Source organism: Drosophila willistoni, chromosome 3R, assembly GCF_018902025.1.
Source record: "Drosophila willistoni isolate 14030-0811.24 chromosome 3R, UCI_dwil_1.1, whole genome shotgun sequence".
Lineage (NCBI taxonomy): Eukaryota > Metazoa > Arthropoda > Insecta > Diptera > Drosophilidae > Drosophila > Drosophila willistoni.
In genome coordinates, this window is record NC_061086.1 from 26,242,988 (window position 1) to 26,267,168 (window position 24,181).

Genomic DNA, 24,181 nt, shown 5'->3' on the forward strand with positions numbered 1-24,181 from the left:
CAACATTTCCAACATTTTCAAATGCAAAAAAAACTAAAACACATACACACAAGAAATACTCGAATTCAGATTTGACAAAAGCTAAAACAAAACAAATGAAAAACAAAAACGAGTTGAGAGTTGATTGTAATATTTAAGAGAAAATGTGTTCAAATCAAACATTTTTTGTATTTTTAACAAAAACTTAGTCTAACAAACAAACCAACCAACAAACAAACAAACAAAATGAAATGGCAAAGTGACAAATAAGCAAAAGAAAACTAATATGAAAGAAAGTTTATAGATCTAAGATTTTTTTCTTTATAAATGCCCTGACACCACCGCCAATCCAGCTCTTTTATGTGCTGGATGCAGTAGCAGGGACTGCTGAGATTTCAAAATATTTTGTATATTTTAAAAGCTAGTAAATTTTACATTTAGAAATTTAAAAAAAAAAGAAAAGAAAAAACGCGGGCGGAAGTTAGTTAAATATTTGCAACAACTGAAAAGCAGATGAATGTTAAAACAAAATCTCAATTACATTGTACAATTACATACATAAACCATACATAAACATTTATGATCTGCTAGTACAAACATCAACATAAACCAACAACAATGGATCGATATGTACTACGTCATTATCTTAAAACATTTTTTAATTTATAATTTAAGCTGAAAAACTGGTTTAAGGTGGAATCTTTGGTTTTGATTTCAAATTGAAACAAAAAAAAAAAACAACAAAAAAAAAAACAAAAATACGAATTCATTTTGTAAATTATGTATCATTCATTTTAATTTATTTTAAAAAATTTCAATTGAATTTGTAATTTAGAACTTTACGTTAGATATGTATATCAAAAAAGAAAAGGAAACAAAATGAGGAGCGAGCAGTTTGATTTATCGTGTAAAAACAAAACCAAGTTGTTAAACAACAACTAAAACTCGTGATTTAATTCATTGTACACACATTACAACAAAATAAATGGAAAAAAGTATTACTAAATGTAAAAAAAAAAATTGTCTTGTTTTTTATTTATTGCGCCACTTGTTTGTTATGGCCTTGTTTGAATTCGATATTTTTATAATTTCATTTTTTTTATCGCAGTTGATAACCCTGGCGAACACAGGGTTGCTTCACGAAGCAAATATATCGATATGTTATCGAGTTCTTTTTCTTGCTGCTGGCAATGCTGCGCTACATAACCTTCCTTTTCTAAATAATTTTTGTGCTGTGTACACGTGTTCTCCACAATGGCACCCGTCGAGAAAGCTAAAAAGGTCGCCAAATCGGCTAAAAAGGGCAAGAAGCACCCTCTCAACTCGTACCTGAAGGGCGGTGTCTTGCGTTACTCCAAGGCTCAGGTAAATATCATTGAAAAAACATTGAAAAATGTTAAAATCAAATAGACGCCGAGGTCTCTGCTGCTGCCGCATGGAATGTGGTGGAGCCCCTCTCGCTTCGATATCAATTGTTTTCTGATTCGAATCGTTTCGTTTGTAGATGTACAAGCGTCGTGGCTTGTACCGCCTGAAGGACAAGAAGAGCCCAGTCGTGCAAAAGGTGAAGGTGCCCATCAAGAAGGTAAAGAAGATCGGTGGCCCCAAGAACGGAGGTGAGCGCACTGTATATCTGCGTAAATCCAAGGCCAACTACCCAACCAAGACTTTCGTGAAGAGCCGTCCCAGCAAGGCCAACTTCAGCGAGCATAAGCGCAGCACGCGCCGCAACCTGAAACCAGGCACAGTACTCATCTTGTTGGCTGGCCGTCATCAGGGCAAGCGTGTTGTGTTGCTGAAGACCCTTACCTCTGGCCTTCTGCTGGTCACCGGACCCTTCGCCCTAAACTCGTGCCCACTGCGTCGCGTGTCCCAGCGCTTTGTCATCGGCACATCGTCGCGTGTGGATCTCGGCCAATTCAAAGTGGCCGAGCACATTAACGATGCCTACTTCCGCCGTCTGAAGGCCAAGAAGGAAAAGAAGTCTGGTGAGGCTGACATCTTTGCCGCCAAGAAGGAGCGCTTTGTGCCCAACGAACAGCGCAAGAAGGACCAGAAGGAAGTGGACAGTGCCCTGTTGAAGGCCATCAAGGCCCATCCAGATGCTAAATTCTTCAAGAAGTACTTGCAGAACATGTTCGCTCTACACTCCTCCCAATATCCCCATCGCCTTCGTTTCTAGGCGGACGGACAACTTCAGTTTAAGGATTTTTTAAAATACTTGAGACAGAGAAACAGAAAAAAAATACAAAGAAATTTGTAAAATAAAATTTACAAAACCGGAATCAAACAATCGTAAAAATCTGTGAAAAAGTTAAGATGATGAAGTGTACTAAGATTTATTTACAGTATTGAGTTTCGTTCCCGATTCATTTGAGGACTCCTCCGCTGGGAGATCGTAGGTGGGCTGAAGATTGAGGGCCGCCAAGAGTTTGCGTCTGCCGTGAACATACCAAAGCATCTCACGATATGAACGCGGTAGAACCTCATCAACAATCTTGTCTGCCTTATAGGTGAGATAGAAGACATTGGTGGTCTTGTCCTCGCCGCTCTGCGTGTCCCAGACATGGGCCACCGTCATTACTTGTAAATAGTTTTGCGCCGTATAGACCACATAGGCAGTCATCTGGAGAAATGAAGTCACCTTAACGGCACTCATGAAACTAATGTCTGAGATGCATTTTAGAATGGGTCGTCCGCCTACATAGATGCTCGCCATAATGAAGCTAATCTCGACAGCTTCTCGCATGATGTAGCCTCCAAAGATTGTGTTTTGGGCATTGCGGTTTTCCGGAAATGGAGATAACATTGAAGTCTGCTGGGAATTCTCCATCCAACGGCATTTTGCTGGCAATATGCGTCTATTCAGATCCATGCTGTCGGGTGGTGTGGTCCTCTTCAGTAGCCCATACATGATGGTCTGTTCGTGTTCCCTGGGCGGTGAATTGAACACGGATTCTGATTGGGTCTCGCGACGTTGTTTTTGCCTTAGATCTGCTTCTTTCCAGGCCAACTCTTCAAGCTCGCCAATTGGTTTGAGAGGATTAACCGGCGCCGGCCCCGTGTTGGTAGCATTTCGAGCAACCATCAGGAACAGGGCCTTGGTCACATCGATATAATGGCCACCAGTCAATTGTCTGACATATATAGTTATCTCCATGGAGCTACGACCCGTCCATGAGACATGACCGCTGAATGAAATATCCTGATTGGCCTTCAATTGCTCGATATTGAAGAACTCCACCTTGTCAACCAACAGGGTGACAAATGTATATGGCAGTGGCACATCTTTGGGTAGATCTGGCAACTGGACATGACGATGGCACAGCCAGACGGCAAACATATCCAGCTCTTCCATGATGCGTCCCAATCGTACGCGACCCAAGTGATTAATATAACGCTCACGGATTACCTCATCCGAGCTAAGCGGCAGCACTGCCGTCGTAAAGGAGTCCATCATGCTTCGCGCTGGCAAATCCTCGAACTTCGGTTGAAACTTCAATAGATGATCTCGTGGTTTCGGTATGGAGTGGTAGCCTATCTCTACTCCATTTCGTTCACGTATCTTCCTCACAACTGCATAGAGGAAAATCAATTTAGTCAATTCGAATTGAGTCCTTTATCCATTTACCATATCACTTACCATCTGCTAGGGTTCCCGAACAGTCTTCAGAATTCAATTTATAGCTGGGACTATCAGTATTAATGCCAAATGACCGTCCTGAGAGTGCAGTAATCCTTTCCCTGCCATTGGGCAAGTGCCTTCTACAGATTGTCACTCCACGTGTCATTAGTCGCTGCAACATTCTGATCTTTAGCAGGTTTATATTTCTTTGATTAAAATTCTTGTTTGAAAAACTATCACGTAATGAGAGAAAAAACAACTGAACACATTTGCATCGAGTACTTGTCGAGAGACTCTTGCCAAGATCTTGCTCATCGAGTGAGTGTTTCTGTTGTGGTGTGTCTCTTACAGGTTTGGATTCTCTTCTGTCAGTGCGTTATAGATGACGCGCCAAATACCTTACAGACCTGCCAGTCTGTAATCACTTTCATCCCCATTGCCAACCCAGGGGCGGTTGCCTTTGGGCCCGTTTATAATAAATATACGAATTTCTATTGACCTTTTGAAAAGAGTCTAAAATGTCATCATCTTACAAAAGCTGCTAAGATTTGAGCTAAGCTTTGATATTGGATTAAATTAGTTTTCACTAAAGTGAGAGATTCGCCCCTTGCTGAAAACCCATTTCGACCCTGGCTATAGTTTACCTTTTGGCTAACCTTATCTGATTATATTAGGGTTTATTCCAAAAGCAAAACAGAGAACATTCAGGCATACATAAGTACATATAAAGAGTAAGACTCATAGGCGCATACATATATGATAATAATAACAATACGCTTATCATATAGTCTGTCGGTTTCACCCAATTATGGTTTGATTCTGTGCGAATCATGCGTTTATTTTAGACCCATGCTATACTCGAACTTGCGGCGTCCCTGTATATACCACATGGTCTCGTGATAGGAGCGTGGCAGCACCTCAGTCACCGTGTCCGGCGCTGAGAACGTGTAATAGAAGGTGTTTGTGGTAACCTGATTGCCCGTGTGAGTGTCCACAACATCGGCAACAGTCATGATCTGAACATAGTTCAGTTTAGTATAGACAACATACGCGGTCATCTTAATGAAACTATCGACACTGACAGGTTTCTCGAAACTAATATCAGAGATGTGCTCCAATTTGGGTCGCGTCTTGCAATAGAGAAAGGCGGCAGCCCAGCTAATCTCGAGAGCGCTGCGCATTAGAAAGCCACCGAATACGCGATTGTGATGATTGCGATGCTCCGGAAATGAGGGAATAGTGCTCATCTGAAAGGAGTCCGACATCCAGCGGCTGTTTGGTGGCAGAATTCGTTTATTCAGCTCCAATGTGTTGGTCGGTGTCGTTCGTTTATACAACTCATACATAAGCGTTTGCTCCGGATCGTTGGGCTCCACTTTAAAGATGGACTGGGCACAAATGATCTGGCGCTGTCGTTTGCGATCTTTGCCGCCGGCTAAAATCACCTTCTCCTCTTCGTTGGCTGGTTCAATCGGATTCACGGGAGCCGCCGCGGTATTTGTGGCATTTCTCGCTGCCATCAAAAAAAGCGCACGGGTCAATTTCTTATAGCTGCCGTTAAGCATTTGCTCCAGCCACACGACCACCTCCATCGAACTAGTTCCCACCCATGAGACGTGTCCCGAGAGGCGTATATCGGCGGTGCCAGAGGCCAGCACATTGGTGAAATCAATGCGATCCACAAGAATGGTGACAAACGTATAGGGTAGATGGACGTCTGATGGAAGATTGGGCACAGCCAAATGCTTGTGACAACACCAGCAAGCAAACATATCCATATCCTCGAGTAGTCTACCCATGCGCACACTTCCCAGGTAGGTAACATACTTGTCCTGCAGCACACGATCAGTGCTCAATGGAATTATGGCGGATGTGAATGAATCCTGCATAGCCCGAGCCGGTAGCTCCTCCATTTTCGGTTGATATTTGAGTAAATGTTCACGGGACTTGGGCAACGGTTGATAGCCTGGTTCCAGACCAAGCCTCGTCATCATCTCCTGTTTAACTGTAAGCGAGAATTTCAAATCGAATTAGCACAGATTATCCAAAAAGGTTTGCTGAAAATGAAACTTACTTTGGGCCATGGTACCAGACTCGTTGGGCACAGCCGATTGTTTGATGTGTGTGGGTGGAGGCGGGGAATAGTGTCGGCTATACAAGAATGCATATGTACAGATATAAATATCAACTGATTTCAGAGACGCCTCCCTTTGTGGCATACTTACAGAGATAGCTCGGCGATTGGGGAGAACTTCATAGCCATGCCCGAAAGATATCCAGTCTCTGCTCCACGGCTAAATAAGCTCCAGCACTTTTGTGCTCTACTCAACGAACGAAACATTTTGTATACAATTTTCTTCCTTTTTTTAAAGAGATAATACTTCAATAGATTTCTCTATACCAAGACTAAGACGTAGCAGCAGCTGACTATTCACAGCTGATTGCTACAGTGGGGCGAAACTTAAGATATTATTTAAAAGAATTATGAAATGTTATGAATTGAAAGAATATATTAATCCCAATTCATTGATAAAGCTATTCGACAATTGCTGAGCGAGAGAATTTTCTAACATTTGAATGTTTGGAAAGTTTATTGAATTCCTCTGTTCAACTGGAACAATGGATGACGTCATTGCCCGCCAGTTGATAATTTTAAATTAAGTATACGCAACGAGCCTCCAAATTTCAATTAACACTTTTAAAGTTTTGTATGTACACGATTTTTCCATCATTTTTTGATTTTAATAGATCTTATAAAATATATTAACTACACAAATACGAGTTAGCACACACAAATACATAATTTTAAAGAAATATACATAAATGGCACCCGATGGATCAAAGGGTCTGAAAGGGGTCGTGGCTGGCGGTATTACGGGAGGCCTAGAGATTATGGCGACCTATCCCACAGAGTTTGTGAAAACGCAATTGCAATTAGATGAGAAGGGCGATGGTCGGAAATTCAAAGGAACATTAGATTGCATAAGAAAGACTGTGAATACGAATGGCGTTTTCGGTCTATATAGGGGTTTGAGTGTGTTACTGTTGGGCAGCATACCCAAGAGTGCCGCTAGGTATATTTGGCATCATCCATTGTCTTGCCAGCAATCATCGATCCCACATTTCTTAGGTTTGGATCGTTTGAGTATTTTAGCCACACTTTCCAAGGCTACAAAATCAACAATCAACGATTTATGGCTGGCTTCTTGGCCGGCCTGACAGAAGCTGTGCTGGTTGTTACCCCAATGGAAACGATCAAAGTGAAGCTCATTAATGACAATCGAAGTCCAAATCCAAAATATAGGGGTTTATTTCATGGTGTAACAGAAATTGTCAAGGCAGAAGGTAACGTCAGCATTTAATCATTTGAAATGCACAAATTTGGAGTTATAAAAATTCTTAGGAATTGGCGGTATCTACAAGGGTTTACTACCCACCATGGTCAAGCAGGGTACCAATCAGGCCATCAGATTCTGTGTGCTTTTCGCTCTAAAGGATATGTACACTGGAAATGATCCCAATAAGTCAGTGCCGAAATTGGGAGTCGGTATTTTTGGTGCCATTGCTGGAGCTATATCTGTGTTTTTCAACAATCCCGTCGATGTGGTGAAAACCCGTATGCAAGGCATGGGAGCGCATAAGTATAAAAACTCAGCCGACTGCTTTCTACAGACTCTACACTCGGAGGGTCCAATGGCATTTTACAAGGGCACATTACCACGTTTGGCTCGCGTCTGTGGGGACGTGGCCCTTACATTTATGATCTATGACACTATTATGGAGATTATTAACACTGTTTGGAAGGAAAACAAAATAAATACTTCGTAATTTACTCAAGATTTCCATCTTGATTTTAAGATAAATATATTTTATTGTAAATAATTAACTTAAACCTGTTTATTGAGTATAATGTACATATATTGAACTTAGAGACCCCTTACCTTATTATAAACACAGTAAGGGATTGTGTCTCTTATAGATTCAATTCTTTAAGGGCAAAATCAAGAATGACAGGCAGTATGCCAGCATCTTCTAGATCTAGAATTTGCTCACGTAAATTATCCATTGGCCGTGATAATATGAGCTGCAATAAAACAGACTCTTAGGATCAGTTAAAATCTTTGCTTTGTTGTACTTACCTTCTTGATGTCCTCACGCTGTTGGGAACTCTGGCAGAAGGCGAGTAATGCGGCTGCCATATGCGGTCGCTGAATCAGTTTACAGTGTTGAGCGAACTGTTGCAAATTCAAAGCATGGACAACTGGACAGCCCTGTAAGCGCAAGAGGACCTTGTGCAACTGTTCATCTTGCTCAAAGGAATGCGTATGACTGGCATTTTTAAGTGGATGACATAGCACATAGTCCCAGGCCACAGCTAGGCCATCCAGATGAAGCAACTGTGCCTTACAGCTTAACTCATCAAGTAATGCATTCAACTCCTGGATCATGTGAAAGATCACCATGCGTTTGAGTATGCCATTCCAGATTTTAGGCAAATGAATGTCAAAGCCAAGACAAATGTTGGCCATCACTACCAAGGAGAGAGGATTCTGGGCATTACGCTGCCAAATCATTTTCAAAATGTCAATTTTGTTACACTGATCGTCTTTAAACTTATCAATGTTGCAGTTGTAGCCAAGAGCTTTAAGATCATCAACACATTTTATGGTGATAAATTGTTTCTGGGTTATTATGTCGGCAAAGATATTACTGCCATCATTAAGCTTCAAAAAACACTCGTACATCTGGAGTTGAGTCGAGGTATTCACTGATCTGTCAGCCAAAAATAATGATAAATAAAAAGAGATATTAGAAATTCGTTCATCAACTTACCCGCCTTTAAATATGAAACCAATAAGAAATTTAACGGCGTCCGACTTTGGCCAACTGCTAAGTACATAGACAGCTCTGATCACATTCTCACTGGTAATGTTGACAGTGAGTCCATTAACAGCATCGATTCCATCATTCGGTGTGCCGAAGGGATCCTCCACAAGAGTTTCCTCATGGACGGTGACATCTGTTTGTTCCATGGTGACCGATAGCCATTTCTGCAACAAACTAAATTGTATGGCATCCAGATCCAATTCATGCAAATCGGCAATCTCCTTGACCAGAGCGTTAATATCAATCGTGCCAGACTTTATAATCAGGTCGTTATGATAGAGACTGGAGATGAGCTCTCTGGGATCTGAGACAAGCTGCAACAGCTTCTCATCGGTCAAACCATAAGTGTGAAGCAACAACATTGTCTTTTGTTTTGGATATTTAGATCTAATCTTGATCACTTTTTCCTTGACCATTGGGTCATTTAGCTGCAAAGCGTGCTTCTTGGCGAATTTCCAGCACTCGTAGGCGGCTTCCACCTGATCGGCTCCACTGCGAACATAGTTGGATACATAGTACAGCATAAGAAATGCTTTATTGTGACTATTCATGTTCTTTGCCAGACGCAAGACTGCTTGCAGAAAAGCATTGTTCGTAGGACGCAGACTCCATGCGTCCGAATTACTTTTGCATTTCAGCTCGTCCATTGAATTCTTAACTGCTGACATACAAAAATAGTCGCAATTTTGGGGACTATCCTTGGACCCTTTCAGTGCCGTACACATTTGAATTAATGGAAACCAGCTCTGACAGTTATCCACATTTATATCATAGTCTGCAATAAACAAGGCAATAAACGGAAAAGACATTAGAAGGATGGAGAATTGATTTAATGTTTCTGGTGGATCCCACCTAAAATATCCTTGAGAGGTTTCTCCACAATCGGTTTGAATGGCAGACGATATTGTGCAATTTTCGGTAAAACGGAGTTTTGAGACATCTCTATTTCCAGTTGACTAGGACGATTACGACGTCGAGTGATCATTTTGTGGCGCAGAAAATGCAAAATATTTGTCCAAATTTCCATCTCTTTGGGTGCGGCATTAAAATAGATCAGCATATTAATGACACACAGGTACAATTCATAAAAGTAGATGTTAATCTAAGAAAAAAAAAAGCATGTAAAAAGCAAATCATGTAAATCTCACGCATCTATAGTTATACACGACCAACCTCTTCGATGAACTGTTTTAGTCTGGTCGTAAATAGATCTATATTCTTTATTTCATTAATATACGGTTGGCACATCTCCCTCATTTCGTCCGTGTTACTCAACATGACCAGCTCTTCGTCGCCAAATGTATCGCGTTTTATCTCAAAGCGCAGTTCCTGGGCGCTTAGTATGCTCATTATTTGAGCAATCAGTATCTTCTGGTAGTCGAAGCCGAAATCGCGACTCATACGCTCTAGGAGTTGCACATCCAGCTGTTTGTTATGGAACTCCTTCAGCAATTGCTCAATATTATCCGTATCTGCATTGAATTTGCCCTTAATAGAGGGATCTTGCTTGCAGAATTCCAAATAATAATACAGCTTCAGGCGTCTGGCAAAAAATATGTTTAGATTATTTCGATTTCCAATCAATGTTATACTCACTTGGCACGTATTTTCTCCACTTCATCCGTTTCTCCGATATACTCATTGTACATAGCAGACAAAGTGAGGTAGTTCATTTTCTGCTGATCTGTTTTGATATCGGTAGAAAGTTTCACCATCAGAGCCATTGAATGACTATCGGCCAACAACATTTTAAATAGCTCTATGAAATTCACATCCTTGCTACTAATCGCATTGCGGATGAGTCGTCTCAATTGCACCGTCACGAATCCTTCATTGATAATTCTCTTTTTGCTGCGCCCGGTTGTCTTCTGATAGTCCAAAAGATGCTGTGCCATCGGATACCACACACTGTGCTCTTTTTCCCTCGTTAGCTGCTCCAAAGACTCAAAGAAATCGGTTCGAGCACCATCAAGATCAAGTTTTAGATTTTCGTCTAGCATGTTTCGTAATTCCAATAGAAGACAATTTTCCGGTTCTATTTCAATCATCATGAGTAGGAGAGTGCGTGACAAGAACTTGACCACGGGAAGACGATCCTTGATGTCCTTCTATCGAAAAACATAAGTGTATAAACAGAATTGTTCAAAAGGTTTTAATCAATTAATTATTAAAAAAATGTATACCTTCTTTAAGGCCTGTTGTCCTGGCTGAACATCAACTTCATCAAACATTGACACCGAGTTGCGACCCTTTGATGATTGCGGCTTCACATCGAGGGATGCGAAAGATGCATTGGTAAAATTTAGAGTAGTTTCACCTAGGGCGATGCTCGCTCCATCCAGTGATCGTACAATTTCTTCGTTAATGTTTTTCTCTTGGACTGTGCCCTGATAATGCTTATCGATGACATTTAACGGATAGTTAATAAAGGCAACGCGTACATATTTAATTATCTCACAGAGATCGCGTTGGCGACTCTTTTCGTACTTTAGGCTAGATGTCAGCAACTCGTAGGCGAGGGGAAAAGTTAGGGGGTCGCTATCTTTAACACAATGCAGGGCAGACGGTGAGTCTAGGAAGCAAAACATATATTATGTTAAGCAGCCGTTGCAAATTATTATAAATCTTACCCTGAGTGTTTCCTTTGGCTATGCTAATTTGCTGGGCAAGCAACTCCATGGCTAGATTGATAAAGTCTCGGCTGTTTTCTGGGTTGCAGTCGACAAATTGGACTACATGATAGGCCAGAGCACAGCTTAAGGGCAGGCAATTCATTCGTCGGCATATTTGTTCTATACCAAAGACTGTAGACAAATTTAGCAATTTGCAGAGATCTCTCATTTCACTAGCAATAAATGTGAACACATTTAAAGTGGCCTGGGCACGCCCCATTATTCGCTCCACACCCTCCTCTAACAACTCCCGCCGTCTACGCAGTGGGATAAGCTCACTGATGGCGTTTACTTCAATTTGAAATTGTTGTTTGAGATGAAAACGTTGGTATATTAGTAAATATCGCTGCTTATATGTGGCCTCCACATGGGGTAGCAATAGTTTGAAAAATTCCAGTTGGTTCAAATGCTCTGTGGCCTTTGTCTCATTGGACAACTCGAGTGATGAACAGCTCTCCAACATATTGGCCAATATTGCGACCACATCGGATTTCGTAGTCTTGAGGGATTTGTAAAACTCATGGGCTTGCTCAATCTGACCGCGTCTGGCCATTTGGTAGCAGCAATTGAAATTAGCGCTTACCGAAATTTCGGGAGCTGCCTTTGTCAATGTGCGTATGTCATGCATCATTTCGGGTAAATTCATTTTAACAATTCGCATTGAAAATAAATCCAGATTCATATCGGCCGAACTGTCTTCTGTCCAACCGTATTTGATCTTCATGATTTTAATCACTTGAATCTCGTATTCTGCATTGATCTTTATAGCTAGTGGATGTGAAGAGTTTCGTAATTTTATTAACGGCGTTAAACACTCTGGCCAGGGCACTTCTGCGTTTTGCAGAATAGAAAGGGCGCACTCCAATCGGCTATCCTCATTGTGAATATGCCTAACACAGGCAATGGCACGCTCTAGCCAAGAGCTGGATGACTGACGACTGGCCACTAATTGGGCAACATACTGTTGAATCACTTCCACGGGCTCCTTACCCTTCTCCTGGTATATCGGGTACAAGAAATCTGTTACTAGCTGTTGCAACTGATCCAATTTCACATGTTGCAATATGCTAAGCGCTGTCGCATCAATTGTATGCTGCATGTAATTGTCCAACGTTAAGGACATGTTGTAATTGGACTTTAATATTGTTAAATCATTTAGAGCGTTAACAAGGAGTCGCAGTTTATTTATATTCCGTTCATGCTGCCGGCGCACATCGCTGTTAAAATCCAGGTTAAGGGAAATTTATTAACTAGTAGACAATCATTTGGGGGGGGATCAACACTTACGAGTAAGAAAACGTAATTTCCTCAAAAGTTTTCAAAATCTTTGTGGAAAATTCCAAACCAATATCTGGCCAATGAGGAGAAAACTGCAATTTACGGGTCATCTCAATACCCCAGTCGGCTATAAAGGGCATAATGCCGGGATGAGTCTTGCTCACCAACGGTGTGAATTGGCTCAGCCATTGCACCATATCGAATGGTTTCGTATTGCTTGGAATGAAACCCAGCAAAGTCTTAAGCTCATCCTCGTTGACATTTGGTAAAATGCTGCTTGCATGACGACGCCAGATAATGCAAGCAGTTGGCATGTCGGTGTTAAACATGGACTTGACTGTTTTTATCAAATTATTATCATAGACAAACTTCTGCCAGTCGTTATTGCACTCATAGGGATCGGTAATGGCCAAGGTTTTCAGGCGATACAATTGCTCGTCAATCTCCAGAACATGTTTCTCATCTTCCTGGTTATAGGGAATTCCACATAAATGTGTCGTTAAAACGTCTCGTCAAAACCCAACTCACCTCAAAGTTGAGCCGCTTTCGGATTTCTTTTAAATACCGTTCAAGAATGGGCCGTGAACTTAAGTTGATCATTCGATTGCTTTTGATGAATGCCTTGCTTTCAATTAGTTCTAATAATTGAAGCAATTTCTGAAATGTTTGCTCTAGCTTTTTGGTATCCAAATTGATGTTGCTATTGCAAAGTTCCACTAAAATATGCTTGGCTTTGGCCTCATAAATAGGTTGTAGGCACAGTTCAAATTGCTTGCCGAAATCCTGAAAAAAAAATTCAATCGAATATTAAATATTGTGTATTGACTCCGGAGAAATCTATTTACCTCAGCCTCTTCGAGGCGTCCCTTGGCAATAAGTTTTTTCAATCGATCACTGGGATCGGTTTCCGATACGATCATCATCTCAACTTCTGATGGGAAGGAAGCACTTTTCATGTCTTGCTTGGCTGCCATATAATAAAGATTCACGGCACTTTTAGGCTGGCGGATTAGCCATGCATGCTTGGGTACTTCCACCTCGGTTTTGCATTTAAAAGCTAGAACATGAGTTGTGCGATTTAGCCATACTTAGAAGAAAAGAACTTTTTTCCAATTTGGAAATAACTCTTGGACTTAAAATTAGAAACAGGGAAAATGATCCAGGATAGTAATAATTCCTTACATGGGTATTCCACGAGTTTAATAAGTCGAGCTTCATCCTTAATTTTAGTTAGTATTAACAACTCTATGTTTTCCTCACTAGTTTCCATAACTAGCAGATCTTCAATAAGAAATTCTTCTTTTGGAGCTAATTGATACGCATCAACGGTGCGTGTGAATGGACAAATCTCTACCAAATGACCAGAGTGGGTTAGACCAATCCTAAAAATGGTTGAATACGTTTATAGTCAAATCTTAATTAATTAAATTGATTGCCTTGACCTACACGTAGTAATCCAAATTGTAAATGTATTTAATGTCGGCTAGGTGAGTTGGCAGAACTATACGGGTCGCATCGTTTGTAGATGTCCTCCAAATCAACGACTTCTGGGCAGCAGCTAAGAAAAGATCATAATCGTCGCAGGGTTCCAGTTGATTGTTTTTGGCATAACTATGGGCACAAATTTTTCTTAACAAAATAGCGTTGTCTATATTCCCAAGAGAGCGGTCTTTGGAAGTCCGCTCTAGTGTAACGTCATCCAGAATTGTCTTGTCCCCGACTGTGCTCTCATTTTCATTTAATACAATACTAGCTACAGACTCCAATGAGGCTTCATCAATTTCACTTAAACTACAAAACAAAATTATTAAGATTAAGAAAACTGGCCCTTTTAGGGGATCATACCGATATACGCTGCCATTACGACAGGTAAAGTAGATCCGCTGATTCATCTTATGGATGTTGGTGAATGTGCTGCCCGAGAGACCTACATCTTCCATTTTAATGGAAACACTGAACAAGAGGGCACCCTTTATGTATACACCATGAACTGTCCCATCGCTCAGGCCGCACACGATCAGGTTTCCGTTTGTAGAAACTTCAATTACTTCGATCTGGGCATCAAAGCTTAGGAAACTACACTTGGCCACCAGCTCATCTTCTAATAGCAGCAGACTTTTGTCTATAGATATCGCCATTTTGCCGCTTTGTACTGATCCCTGAATAACGGGATACTTCTCGACCTGAACAAAGGGTCATATGTAAAATAAATTAAACGGGATAAAAGACTGGGTTACCTGATCCTCGCTGGTTATACGAAAAATTCCACGGGACGAGAACATATTAGATATGGTCTCATCCTCCATAGGCGAAGCTTCAAAATTGTGCCACATACTGCTCTCCTTCTTTATATTAAAAATGTAGTATAGAAATATTTTAAAAAGCCACCGCCAAATCTAAAAGAAATGCAAGCGTCCAAAATTCGTCCGGTGATGCCAACTAGCTTTAAAAACCAGGTAAGTTGCAATCTATCGACGATATGCGATAACCAAACAAGGTTATCGATATTTACTCCACGATATGCGATTACTTATCGATTATATGCGATAGTTAATCGCCGATAGACGATCAACAATAAAAAAAAGCGAGAAAGAAACGGAGAAGAAGAGAACTGCAAAACTATAAAAACCGAAAGAAACTGTAAAAAATAAATGCTAAAGGTGGTTATTTTTTTTGTAAAGCAATAATGAAATCTTATGCGAGAATAGTGAAGTGTTAATCGTAACGCAGCAAATCGCTGCCGCTGCGTTGCTTGCGCTTGCAAAAAGAACATTAAATCGCCTGGCAAGAAGAAGAGCGGAACGGAGCAAAGTGTGTGTGTGTGCGTGTGTGAATAGACAACAACAAGAGACTTGAAGTGAAGTTCAAATGCAATGGAACTGCATAATTCATCTAGATAAATATCAGTAGCAATCAGCAAATAAAAACTTTAGTTTAGTTTACTTTTTACATTGTTGTTTTGCTGCCGCTGCAGGTGCGCGCTTCAATAGCAACAACAACACGACACGCACGACGACGCTGCCAACAACGCTGACGACATGCGCGCGTAGAGTTGCCAGCTGCAAATTGCAAATTGTGTTTTCCTCGAAATTGTGCACTTTTTAGTGAAGAAAATGATGAATTGGTAAATGTTATGGGCCACCTTTACTAAGAGCAGATAAATATTTTAATTTCATTTAAATTTGCAGGTTCATTAGCTCCCGCCGATTCCAGTTGCTGTCTCCCTTGATTGGACATTCCGAAACGAAGTAAAACAGTCTCAGCATCTGCATCTTCATTTCAAATATTCATATCCAAGTGCAATTGTTAAATCCAACCCAGCGCAGAGATCAGACACGGTCTTTGTTTTAGTGCTCAATCAAAAACACTTTTTCAACCGCGTTGTGGTCTCCATTGTGAGATCAACGACGCCGCTTAAATAAATTTTCCTTCTCCGACGTTGAAAAAAAGCTGCCACCATTCGGAAAAAAAACACCTCCAATATGACCCACAATCTCGGTATGGCGCCGTATCGATTGCCGGGTCCAGCAGGCGGACTATGTCCGCCTGACTTCAAGCCGCCGCCTCCATCGGATATCATCTCGGCGCCGAGTAATCCGAAAAAGAGGCGAAAAACCTCAAATGCGGCTAACTCGGCTGCGGCTGCTGCAGCAGCGGCGGCTGCAGCTGCGGCCGCTGCCGCCAATTCCATGCAACAACAGCAGCAGCAATCGGCTCCACCAACGCCGCAAGATCTCCTACCGCCACCACCAATGGGCGGGTTTGGGGACACGATAGTCGCCTCCAATCCTTTTGATGACAGCCCTCAGATATCGGCTATGTCTAGCTCGGCAGCGGCTGCTATGGCGGCTATGAACCAGATGGGTGCAGCAGGCGGTCCAGGAGGTCCGGGCCACTTTGGAGGTGGCCACCCACATCCACATTGGGAGGATCGCATGCACATGCATCCTCACATGCATCCACATCATCCAGGCGGTCCGATGGGACATCCACATGGACCACATCATATGGGTGGACCGCCCATGCGCGGCATGAGTCCAATGCATCCGCATTCGATGGGACCGGGACCAGGTGTTGGTTTGCCGCCGCATATGAATCATGGTCGGCCCGGTCCTGGCGGTCCTGTTCCCATGGGTAGTCCAATGGGAGGGATGGCTGGCATGGGTGGAATGAGTCCAATGGGAAATATGGGCGGACCAAGCATATCACCACATCACATGGGCATGGGAGGATTATCGCCAATGGGTGGTGGTCCCAACGGACCCAACCCCCGAGCTATGCAGGGTTCACCGATGGGAGGAGCAGCTGGCGGTGGTCCTGGTCAGAATTCACCGATGAATTCATTACCGATGGGCTCTCCAATGGGTAATCATCCCATAGGTAGCCCATTAGGCCCACCGCCCGGAGCTGGACCACAGCAACAGCAGCAGCAACAACAACAGCAACAACCTCCGCAGCCACCCATGAATAATGGACAAATGGGTCCTCCTCCTTTGCACAGTCCTCTTGGCAATGGTCCTGCGAGTCATGGCAATCATATGCCTGGTGGGCCAGGTCCGGGACCAGGTCCTGGGCCAGGCAATCTAGTCGGGCCTGGAGGCATTTCTCCCGCGAATAGCAACAACAACTCTGGCGGGGGTGGAGGCGGTCCAGGAATTAGCAATACTCCCAACAACAACAGCAACAATAATGGCAACAACAATCAAAATCCTCATTTATCCCCGGCCGGTGTCCGTCTAGGTATGCCCACGTCAATGCAGTCAAACGGTCCTTCATCATCGTCTGCGTCCACGTCCTCATCATCGTCGTCCTCGACGGCCGCATCAGCTATCACAGTCCCGCCTACATCATCGTCGTCGGCGACAGCCACATCGATGTCAACGTCAGTGCCTACATCCTCGCCAGCGCCGCCCGCCATGTCACCGCACCATTCACTGAACAGTGCCGGTCCCAGTCCAGGCATGCCCAATACGGGACCCAGTCCTCTGCAATCGCCAATTGCCGGGCCCAATGGACCCAATAATAACAATGGTCCCATGATGGGTCAGCAGATGAACCCTAATGTTCCTATGCAGCAGCAGCAACAGCAGCAGCACATGAGTGGCTTACCGCCTGGCCACGGCCCTGGACCCGGAATGGGAATGAATCAAATGCTGCCGCCACAGCAGCCGTCTCATTTAGGTCCACCACATCACCCGCAGCTAATGAATCACCCGCATCATCATCCGGGTGGAATGCCACCACATATGATGGGTCCAGGAGGCATGCATGGACCCGGCGGCATGCCACACATGGGCGGCGGACCCAATCCGCACATGATGGGTGGTGCAGGACCGCATATGGGTCACGGACACATGGGAGGCGTGCCCGGACCGGGTCCAGGTCCAGGCGGTATGAATGGCCCCCCGCATCCTCATATGCCGCCTCATGGACATCCCCATCATCCACATCATCACCATCACAATCCAATGGGTGGTCCCGGCGGCCCGAATATGTTTAGTGGCGGCGGCGGGGGAGGAGGAGGACCAATGGGTCCCGGTGGTCCTATGGGGAATATGGGCCCAATGAGCGGTCCAATGGGTGGCGTAGGGCCAATGGGCGTAGGGCCCAAGCCGATGACAATGAGTGGCGGTAAAATGTATCCACCGGGTCAGCCGATGGTCTTTAATCCCCAAAATCCGAATGCACCGCCTATATATCCGTGTGGTATGTGCCACAAAGAGGTTAACGACAACGACGAGGCCGTCTTCTGTGAATCTGGTTGTAATTTCTTCTTTCATAGGTGAGTAATAGGATAAGAAAATCTTGTGGCCGAATAAAACTAAACATTCACTTTTCATCTCTCAGATCCTGTGTAGGCCTATCGGAGGCGGCCTTCCAAATGCTCAACAAGGAGGTGTTTGCGGAGTGGTGCTGTGACAAGTGCGTGAATTCCAAACATATACCCATGGTCAAGTTCAAATGCTAAGGCTAATGCTGAGGAAAAGAACACCTATGACAAAGCTCAACTTACACTCGTAGACGGAAAAGGAGACGCATATGATAAGGGCAATCAAACAGCAGCTAGCACCACTCACTCACTGTATAAATATCCAAGCATTAACTATATCATAATTTAGCAATTAAGTCGCTCAATAGTCAAGAATCCCCATGACCCTCCCTCCCACACTCTTACTATCTCTACCTATTTACCTAACCCGCCCAGCCACTCCACGCCCACCCAAACTCAACGAATGCACTATAAGAAAGAACCAACCGATGTGCCGGAGAAGTGTTGTGACCTTTGGCTCCGGACCGGTACTATTACGTGAATGCTTGAAAGCAAAATGCATTATGAAAATGCTAATGTAAACCCTAACGAAATATGTTAATTGTAAAATAGATTAAACACATATATAAACAAAAAAAGAATGTTGGAATCGGAATTCGGATATGGCAACGGAAATGTAAAACTTAGAAATTAGATTTAAATAAAAAAAAGAGAAGAAAACATAACTTTAATACACACACACACACCCACACACAAACACACAGAGACAAAATCTTAATTTGTATTATAAACCAAAATTTTCATGAAATTATCAAACAGCATTAAAGTAAAACCAAATTCGGACATTTTTTTGTTTGAATAATAAATGCTCCACAATCATGTCAGATAAACACACAAATACAAATATGAAAAATATACAAAATATCTAAATAACATATTCAGACACACCTTGCGACAATGTCTCTATATATACATATATATATTGATGTATTGTAAAAACCTTGTAACTTCATGAAATTATCATTGTGTGCATGCGTTCAATTGATTGATTGATTTATATATACACCATATATATATATGTATATTTTTATCTTTTCTGCGTGTGGATGGATCTTGAATAATACAAATTTTTAATCTTGATTGAATTTAAAATGTGTGTGCGAATGAGAAATATAGAGTATGTTAGCAAAGCAGATGAAAAAAAAAACACAAAACACAAAAAAACATTTTACGATATACTAAAACGATGTGGGATAATATATCAATATCGAACAAAAAGCATAAAAGAAAGGCACAAGAAATTCGAAATTACATTGAGCAAAGAGGGAAATTTTTTGTAATTAAAGATAAGAGAACAATACGCAAGCTCAGCGAGTTGGAAGTAATTGGGAATTCGGAGAGAGAATGAGAGAGAGAAAAAACAAACATCAAGAAAACAAAATTGTAAAAATAGGAAAACAAAATTACTAGAATATATTGAAACTTTAAGTTATTTATAATTAAATAAAACTATAATATTAAATAAAGGTCAATGAAGTTTATATATATACATACATACATCTCGGAATGTAAACAAATGCTGATCATTTTAAGTAAAAGTAAATTTACTGAGTTTCATTTTATTTGTTTTATTAACAGATATTTTAAGACAAACTTTGATTTCATTTCAACTGTAATCGTTTCGATCACAACTTGGTTACAACCATTAACTCAATTTTCTCACCTTTAAAGATGATCATAATTTCAAGGGATGTGTTGCTACATCCTCATTCCATTTGTCCATTTGGTGATACCACAATATTAACTCCTTGGAGTTTTCCCATTTTTATTGATTTAATCAAAAACGAATTTGCGAAAAATCACTTTGCATATACATGTATTTATATATTTAGACTTAAAACTAAACGCACAGGCTAAATACGGGGGCAATAACAAATAGATAATTGAATGTTATGTGTTGGCTGTTGAATCAATTGTGTGAATGTTAGAAAACAAATTAACGCAAAGCGCTGGGGCCAGCAGCCACTTTAGGTTCGAATAATTAGGGTTTCCTTTTGTTTCTATTATTGTAATTTTAACTTTTCGATCTTATAGTGGATACGATCCTCTTTTAAATTTCCGTTCATTTATGTTATATTTTGTTAATTGCACGCAGAAAACCAACAAGATTTCTGCATGGCTCGCTGTCTTATCCAATGGCCGCCGTTATAACCTCTGCTACATCTTGATCTGTGCTTCGCACAGTTAGATTCAATGTGACGCCCTCGGAGAGTGCTAATTTGGCACGTACAAGGACCTCAATGCCGCCTCTAAATGAGCCTGTAAGAAACAAATGATTTGAAAAATTATAATTTATTTGTCCGTCGTTGTTTTGGAAGCATTTATAATGTAAGTAAACCGATATATATACCTGAGCAAAGTAATGTGTGTATATGTGTGCCTTCCGGAACTTTTTCCGACAGATTTGCGGGACCTAGACCCAATATTTTAATTATGCTATTGACGGCATCCTGTAAAGTGGTGACAGCGGAAAGCACAAAGGTATCTTCGGCTTGAAGCCACTCTGGCAAGAAGAATTTAAATAGAATTAAAATTTTAATCTATAATTTAAACAGATGCTTACCCTCGCTATCAGCTGCATCCCATGCCACTTGAAAGTTATTCTTTTTCGTTTTCTGCACCTGATCGGCCACTGTGATTTCCAGATCTTCCAGCATATACTCATCATCGTAGCCTTCTTCTGAATCGGGTTCGCCTGTGTTAGGGTCGCAGTCCTTGACCACAAACCGCAAAGTGGCCCCAAATGTGGCTGGAATTAAACATAGATTTCTCTTAAATACAGTGAATTTCGATTTGTTTGTAGTAAGGTTTTACCTAAGGAGCTGCCAGCATCGGGTGGGAACTCCACAATGGCATAGGTGGTCTGCAGCTCATTGTACGGCAATTTGGGACAAGGTATAATGCCGTGCGCACTATAGCCTTCGGGTAGTGTTAATTCCACTCGGACATTCTCCAGAAATTGGTCAGATAGAGTGTTGAGACAATCGAATTGGAAGACCACGTGCTGGGCAAAGATATGTTTGATGCACTGAACTGTGTACTCGGTCTCGCTTTCGGTTAGCTGAATAGAAGCTGTGCTACGATGTATGGGACCAAAGACCTGGATGCCCGGCAACTGAGCCAATCTTGCAGCGCTCTCTTCCTCGCGAGTAATTTTGGGTGGTCGTGGAGCGCTGTTGGTCACCAGCATGACATCATTGCTAATCTCGGCCTTGACAATGGCTGCCTTGGGTATTGTGGAGATATCAAAGCGGGAGTCCAGCTGGCCATTTAGATGCTCAACCAGAGCCTTTTCAAGCAATGCTAGCGAACAGTTCTCGCGTTCAATAATATAGTCTTTATAGATCTCCGGTTTCTCTGAATTAAGAATGTTGAGATAATAAGTGGCACGGTCGCGCACTTCATCATCGGGATCCATTTGACAGCGGCCCAACAGGACCAAAATGTTACCCTGGAGAGCCGGACAGGAGGCTCCAAACTGAGCGAGTGCTGTGACAGCAGCGGCTCTAACAATTGGGCTCTCGAGGATTACACGATTGTAAATGAAGCGTATATACTTGGAAGGAGTGGCGGCAAATGGTCCCTCCTTGCCCAGCAAGTGTAGGATGCGCACTGCCAGAGAAACGTGTTCGCAATCCTCAATGAATTCGCACAAATGCGATAGGCCCGATTCCTTGGCATCTGCGTTTTCCTCAATAATGGTGATAATTGTGTCTACAATCGATGTCTTGTACTCTAGACCGCCCTCCTCGCGTAGCATACTGCTAAGGAAGTTCATCAATACAGTATGCTTACGAGGATACTTGGTACATAAGGCAGAGATGGCTTGAACCACCACCACTTTGAATTCGTCAGAGATTTCCGCCACAAATGTGGAGATTTGCTTCATTAGGCGCTCTACAGAGGACTCTGCCCCCGTCTTTAGCAGCGTGGTAATTGCAAGAGTGGCCACAGATCGATTGGAGTCTGTGATAAGGCCCTCAAGATCGAGATTGCAAGTGGTCACAGCAGCCGGATGCGTCATGGCCACCTTGTTAAGGGTACGTACAGCGGCGAATCGAAGAGTTGCCTTGGGCGAACTGCAGAACAATTGCAAAATGGAGAAGGCTGGAGAGAGCATGCGAGGATTAGTATTCTTTAGATTGACAATGGCGTGCGCCGCTTCATAGATGACCATCTCGCTCTTGTGACGCAAACAACTTTCAATGAAGGTGAATAGCGGTGAGTCGGATAACTCCTCGGATGGTATGTCCTCCTCCTCGACCAGTTTGCAGGCGATCCGAATCTGCAGGACAGAAAGTATAGTTAGTTATTAAATTTGCCTTGCACACGGTTTATTTTTTATAAAGACCTACCAGCATACAGGCTGCATAGGGACTCTTTAGAGAACCGCGTGTGAGCTTGTTGACTAACTTAGAAACTGCCAGGCGATCCGATTTGCGAATGTGATAGAGTAAGCCAAGGGCATGATATTGCACCATAATGTTGTCACTGTTCATGGCCTCTTGGGCCTCGTTTGCCCAACGTTTCACCACATCGCCGGCTGTGCTGGCTAGGCGCAGAGAACTGACCAGTGCGGCACACGACACGGCAGCATTTTTGTCCACGATGCACTGCTTCATGTAACGTTCGACGGCCTGCAACATTGTATGATCTGTAATGCTGCACAGAGCGCGAATGGCAGCGGCACGATACAGATCTTCCTTGCCGGTCATGTCCTTGGTCAGTGAACTAGTAACAATGATGACATCCTCGGCAATGGAGCTTAGCTCCTTTATACCCAAGTAGACCATGCGACGCAACACTACATCCTTTGACTGAAAAAGCTTTGTCATAGCAAAGAAGCAGTCGGTTGCCTCACGGGCCACCAGCTGCTCGCCCTGATTAATCAGGTATAAGATTTTGGTCAGAATGTGGATGCACTTGCGGGCATTCACCGGCGTTTCGTTGAACGTTCGTGTCTCTTGCAGCACCGAAGTCTTTTCAAGATTCTGATAGGCATTTGATGGACCTGCACGTCGTTTGATCGAGGATTGTGAGAAATAAAACATAGTTTGTTATTCCCTTAATCACGATTAAAATGACAAATTGAGCTTGTTTTAAGTGTGTGTTGTGTGCGTGTCTGTGTGTTTTGGGTCGTGTCAGTATGTGTGCATGCCAGCGGAGCACATCACTTATCCATTCTTATCTTGCAACTAGCTGCTCGCTACTTCATTACCCCATCGGCTACTCCCAAATCCCGGCTACTACAGGGACTGCCCCATCACTTACCATCCTCCTCCTCCTCCTTTTCGCGGCGAAACGAACCCATTGCAGTTGGAACTTTCTTTATAAAACTTGAATTAAATAAATAAAATAAATGGTTTTTCAGCTGCGCTTTTACACGTCACTACCACACTCGATAATCTGGTATTGAAATAATCTTTTGGTCATACTAAAATCTGTGGCCACCGTTATCATGTTTATTGGTCACACTAAAACAGATGGTCCCCCCAGTGCTGCCCTAATCTCTGAAGCAAAAATTGCTAAAACAGTTATAATGCCAATCAAGTTTCGATTTTAAACTAATATGCGTATTTAAAGGAACAAAACAAAGGAAATTGAAAATACCTTTATTAAATAAGATAATGATATCATTATTTAAAATGATTATATTAGCATTTTATTAAGTATTGCTTTGAATAGCCAGTAGGCAGGTTTTACAAAAATTGCTTCCTTTTTTTTAAAATGCATTTTATTTATCAAAGTTTGTGCCTTCAGGTGCAGAAAAGGGAATGAAAAAGTAAATAATTAAAACGAATGTTAAAATATTCAAATTGATGTATTTGTGGCTAATGGCTTAATTGGTATCACTGGCCCCACCGATAACATATTGTCATCGATATGTTGTTGTTTTCATTGTTGTTTTTG

General features: G+C 42.3%; 7 protein-coding genes across 7 annotated transcripts; 3 read left to right on the forward strand and 4 right to left on the reverse strand.

Moving 5' to 3' along the window:
• Nucleotides 1-1,185: 1,185 nt before the first annotated feature.
• LOC6648139 (60S ribosomal protein L6) lies at nt 1,186-2,297 on the forward strand. The gene is made up of 2 exons (XM_002069772.3): nt 1,186-1,344; nt 1,484-2,297. Exons 1-2 carry the CDS (start codon nt 1,234-1,236, stop codon nt 2,159-2,161), a joined length of 789 nt encoding a protein of 262 aa, XP_002069808.2. The 5' UTR covers nt 1,186-1,233; the 3' UTR covers nt 2,162-2,297.
• Nucleotides 2,294-4,095, reverse strand: LOC6648138 (acyl-coenzyme A thioesterase 9, mitochondrial). The gene is made up of 2 exons (XM_002069771.4): nt 3,623-4,095; nt 2,294-3,555 (listed from the first exon to the last, which is right to left on the reverse strand). The coding sequence occupies exons 1-2, from the start codon at nt 3,783-3,785 to the stop codon at nt 2,312-2,314; spliced, it is 1,407 nt and encodes a 468-aa protein (XP_002069807.1). The 5' UTR covers nt 3,786-4,095; the 3' UTR covers nt 2,294-2,311.
• A 166-nt stretch (nt 4,096-4,261) lies between these two features.
• Nucleotides 4,262-6,019, reverse strand: LOC6648137 (acyl-coenzyme A thioesterase 9, mitochondrial). Its single transcript, XM_002069770.4, has 3 exons — nt 5,830-6,019; nt 5,679-5,755; nt 4,262-5,609 (listed from the first exon to the last, which is right to left on the reverse strand). Exons 1-3 carry the CDS (start codon nt 5,943-5,945, stop codon nt 4,441-4,443), a joined length of 1,362 nt encoding a protein of 453 aa, XP_002069806.1. The 5' UTR covers nt 5,946-6,019; the 3' UTR covers nt 4,262-4,440.
• Nucleotides 6,020-6,384: 365 nt separating this feature from the next.
• Nucleotides 6,385-7,490, forward strand: LOC6648136 (tricarboxylate transport protein, mitochondrial). The gene is made up of 3 exons (XM_002069769.3): nt 6,385-6,678; nt 6,735-6,949; nt 7,008-7,490. The coding sequence occupies exons 1-3, from the start codon at nt 6,428-6,430 to the stop codon at nt 7,430-7,432; spliced, it is 891 nt and encodes a 296-aa protein (XP_002069805.1). The 5' UTR covers nt 6,385-6,427; the 3' UTR covers nt 7,433-7,490.
• LOC6648135 lies at nt 7,430-14,893 on the reverse strand. The gene is made up of 15 exons (XM_002069768.3): nt 14,679-14,893; nt 14,287-14,624; nt 13,888-14,232; nt 13,624-13,823; nt 13,287-13,498; nt 12,970-13,224; nt 12,451-12,908; nt 11,122-12,380; nt 10,675-11,063; nt 10,088-10,599; nt 9,665-10,034; nt 9,344-9,593; nt 8,438-9,266; nt 7,744-8,377; nt 7,430-7,688 (listed from the first exon to the last, which is right to left on the reverse strand). The coding sequence occupies exons 1-15, from the start codon at nt 14,772-14,774 to the stop codon at nt 7,578-7,580; spliced, it is 6,258 nt and encodes a 2,085-aa protein (XP_002069804.1). The 5' UTR covers nt 14,775-14,893; the 3' UTR covers nt 7,430-7,577.
• A 113-nt stretch (nt 14,894-15,006) lies between these two features.
• Nucleotides 15,007-19,828, forward strand: LOC6647979 (protein pygopus). The gene is made up of 3 exons (XM_002069767.4): nt 15,007-15,565; nt 15,630-18,223; nt 18,289-19,828. Exons 2-3 carry the CDS (start codon nt 15,924-15,926, stop codon nt 18,407-18,409), a joined length of 2,421 nt encoding a protein of 806 aa, XP_002069803.1. The 5' UTR covers nt 15,007-15,565; nt 15,630-15,923; the 3' UTR covers nt 18,410-19,828.
• Nucleotides 19,829-20,070: 242 nt separating this feature from the next.
• LOC6647978 (coatomer subunit gamma) lies at nt 20,071-23,683 on the reverse strand. Its single transcript, XM_002069766.4, has 6 exons — nt 23,543-23,683; nt 22,627-23,282; nt 21,086-22,556; nt 20,835-21,020; nt 20,622-20,774; nt 20,071-20,530 (listed from the first exon to the last, which is right to left on the reverse strand). The coding sequence occupies exons 1-6, from the start codon at nt 23,580-23,582 to the stop codon at nt 20,400-20,402; spliced, it is 2,637 nt and encodes an 878-aa protein (XP_002069802.1). The 5' UTR covers nt 23,583-23,683; the 3' UTR covers nt 20,071-20,399.
• Between the last annotated feature and the right edge of the window lie 498 nt (nt 23,684-24,181).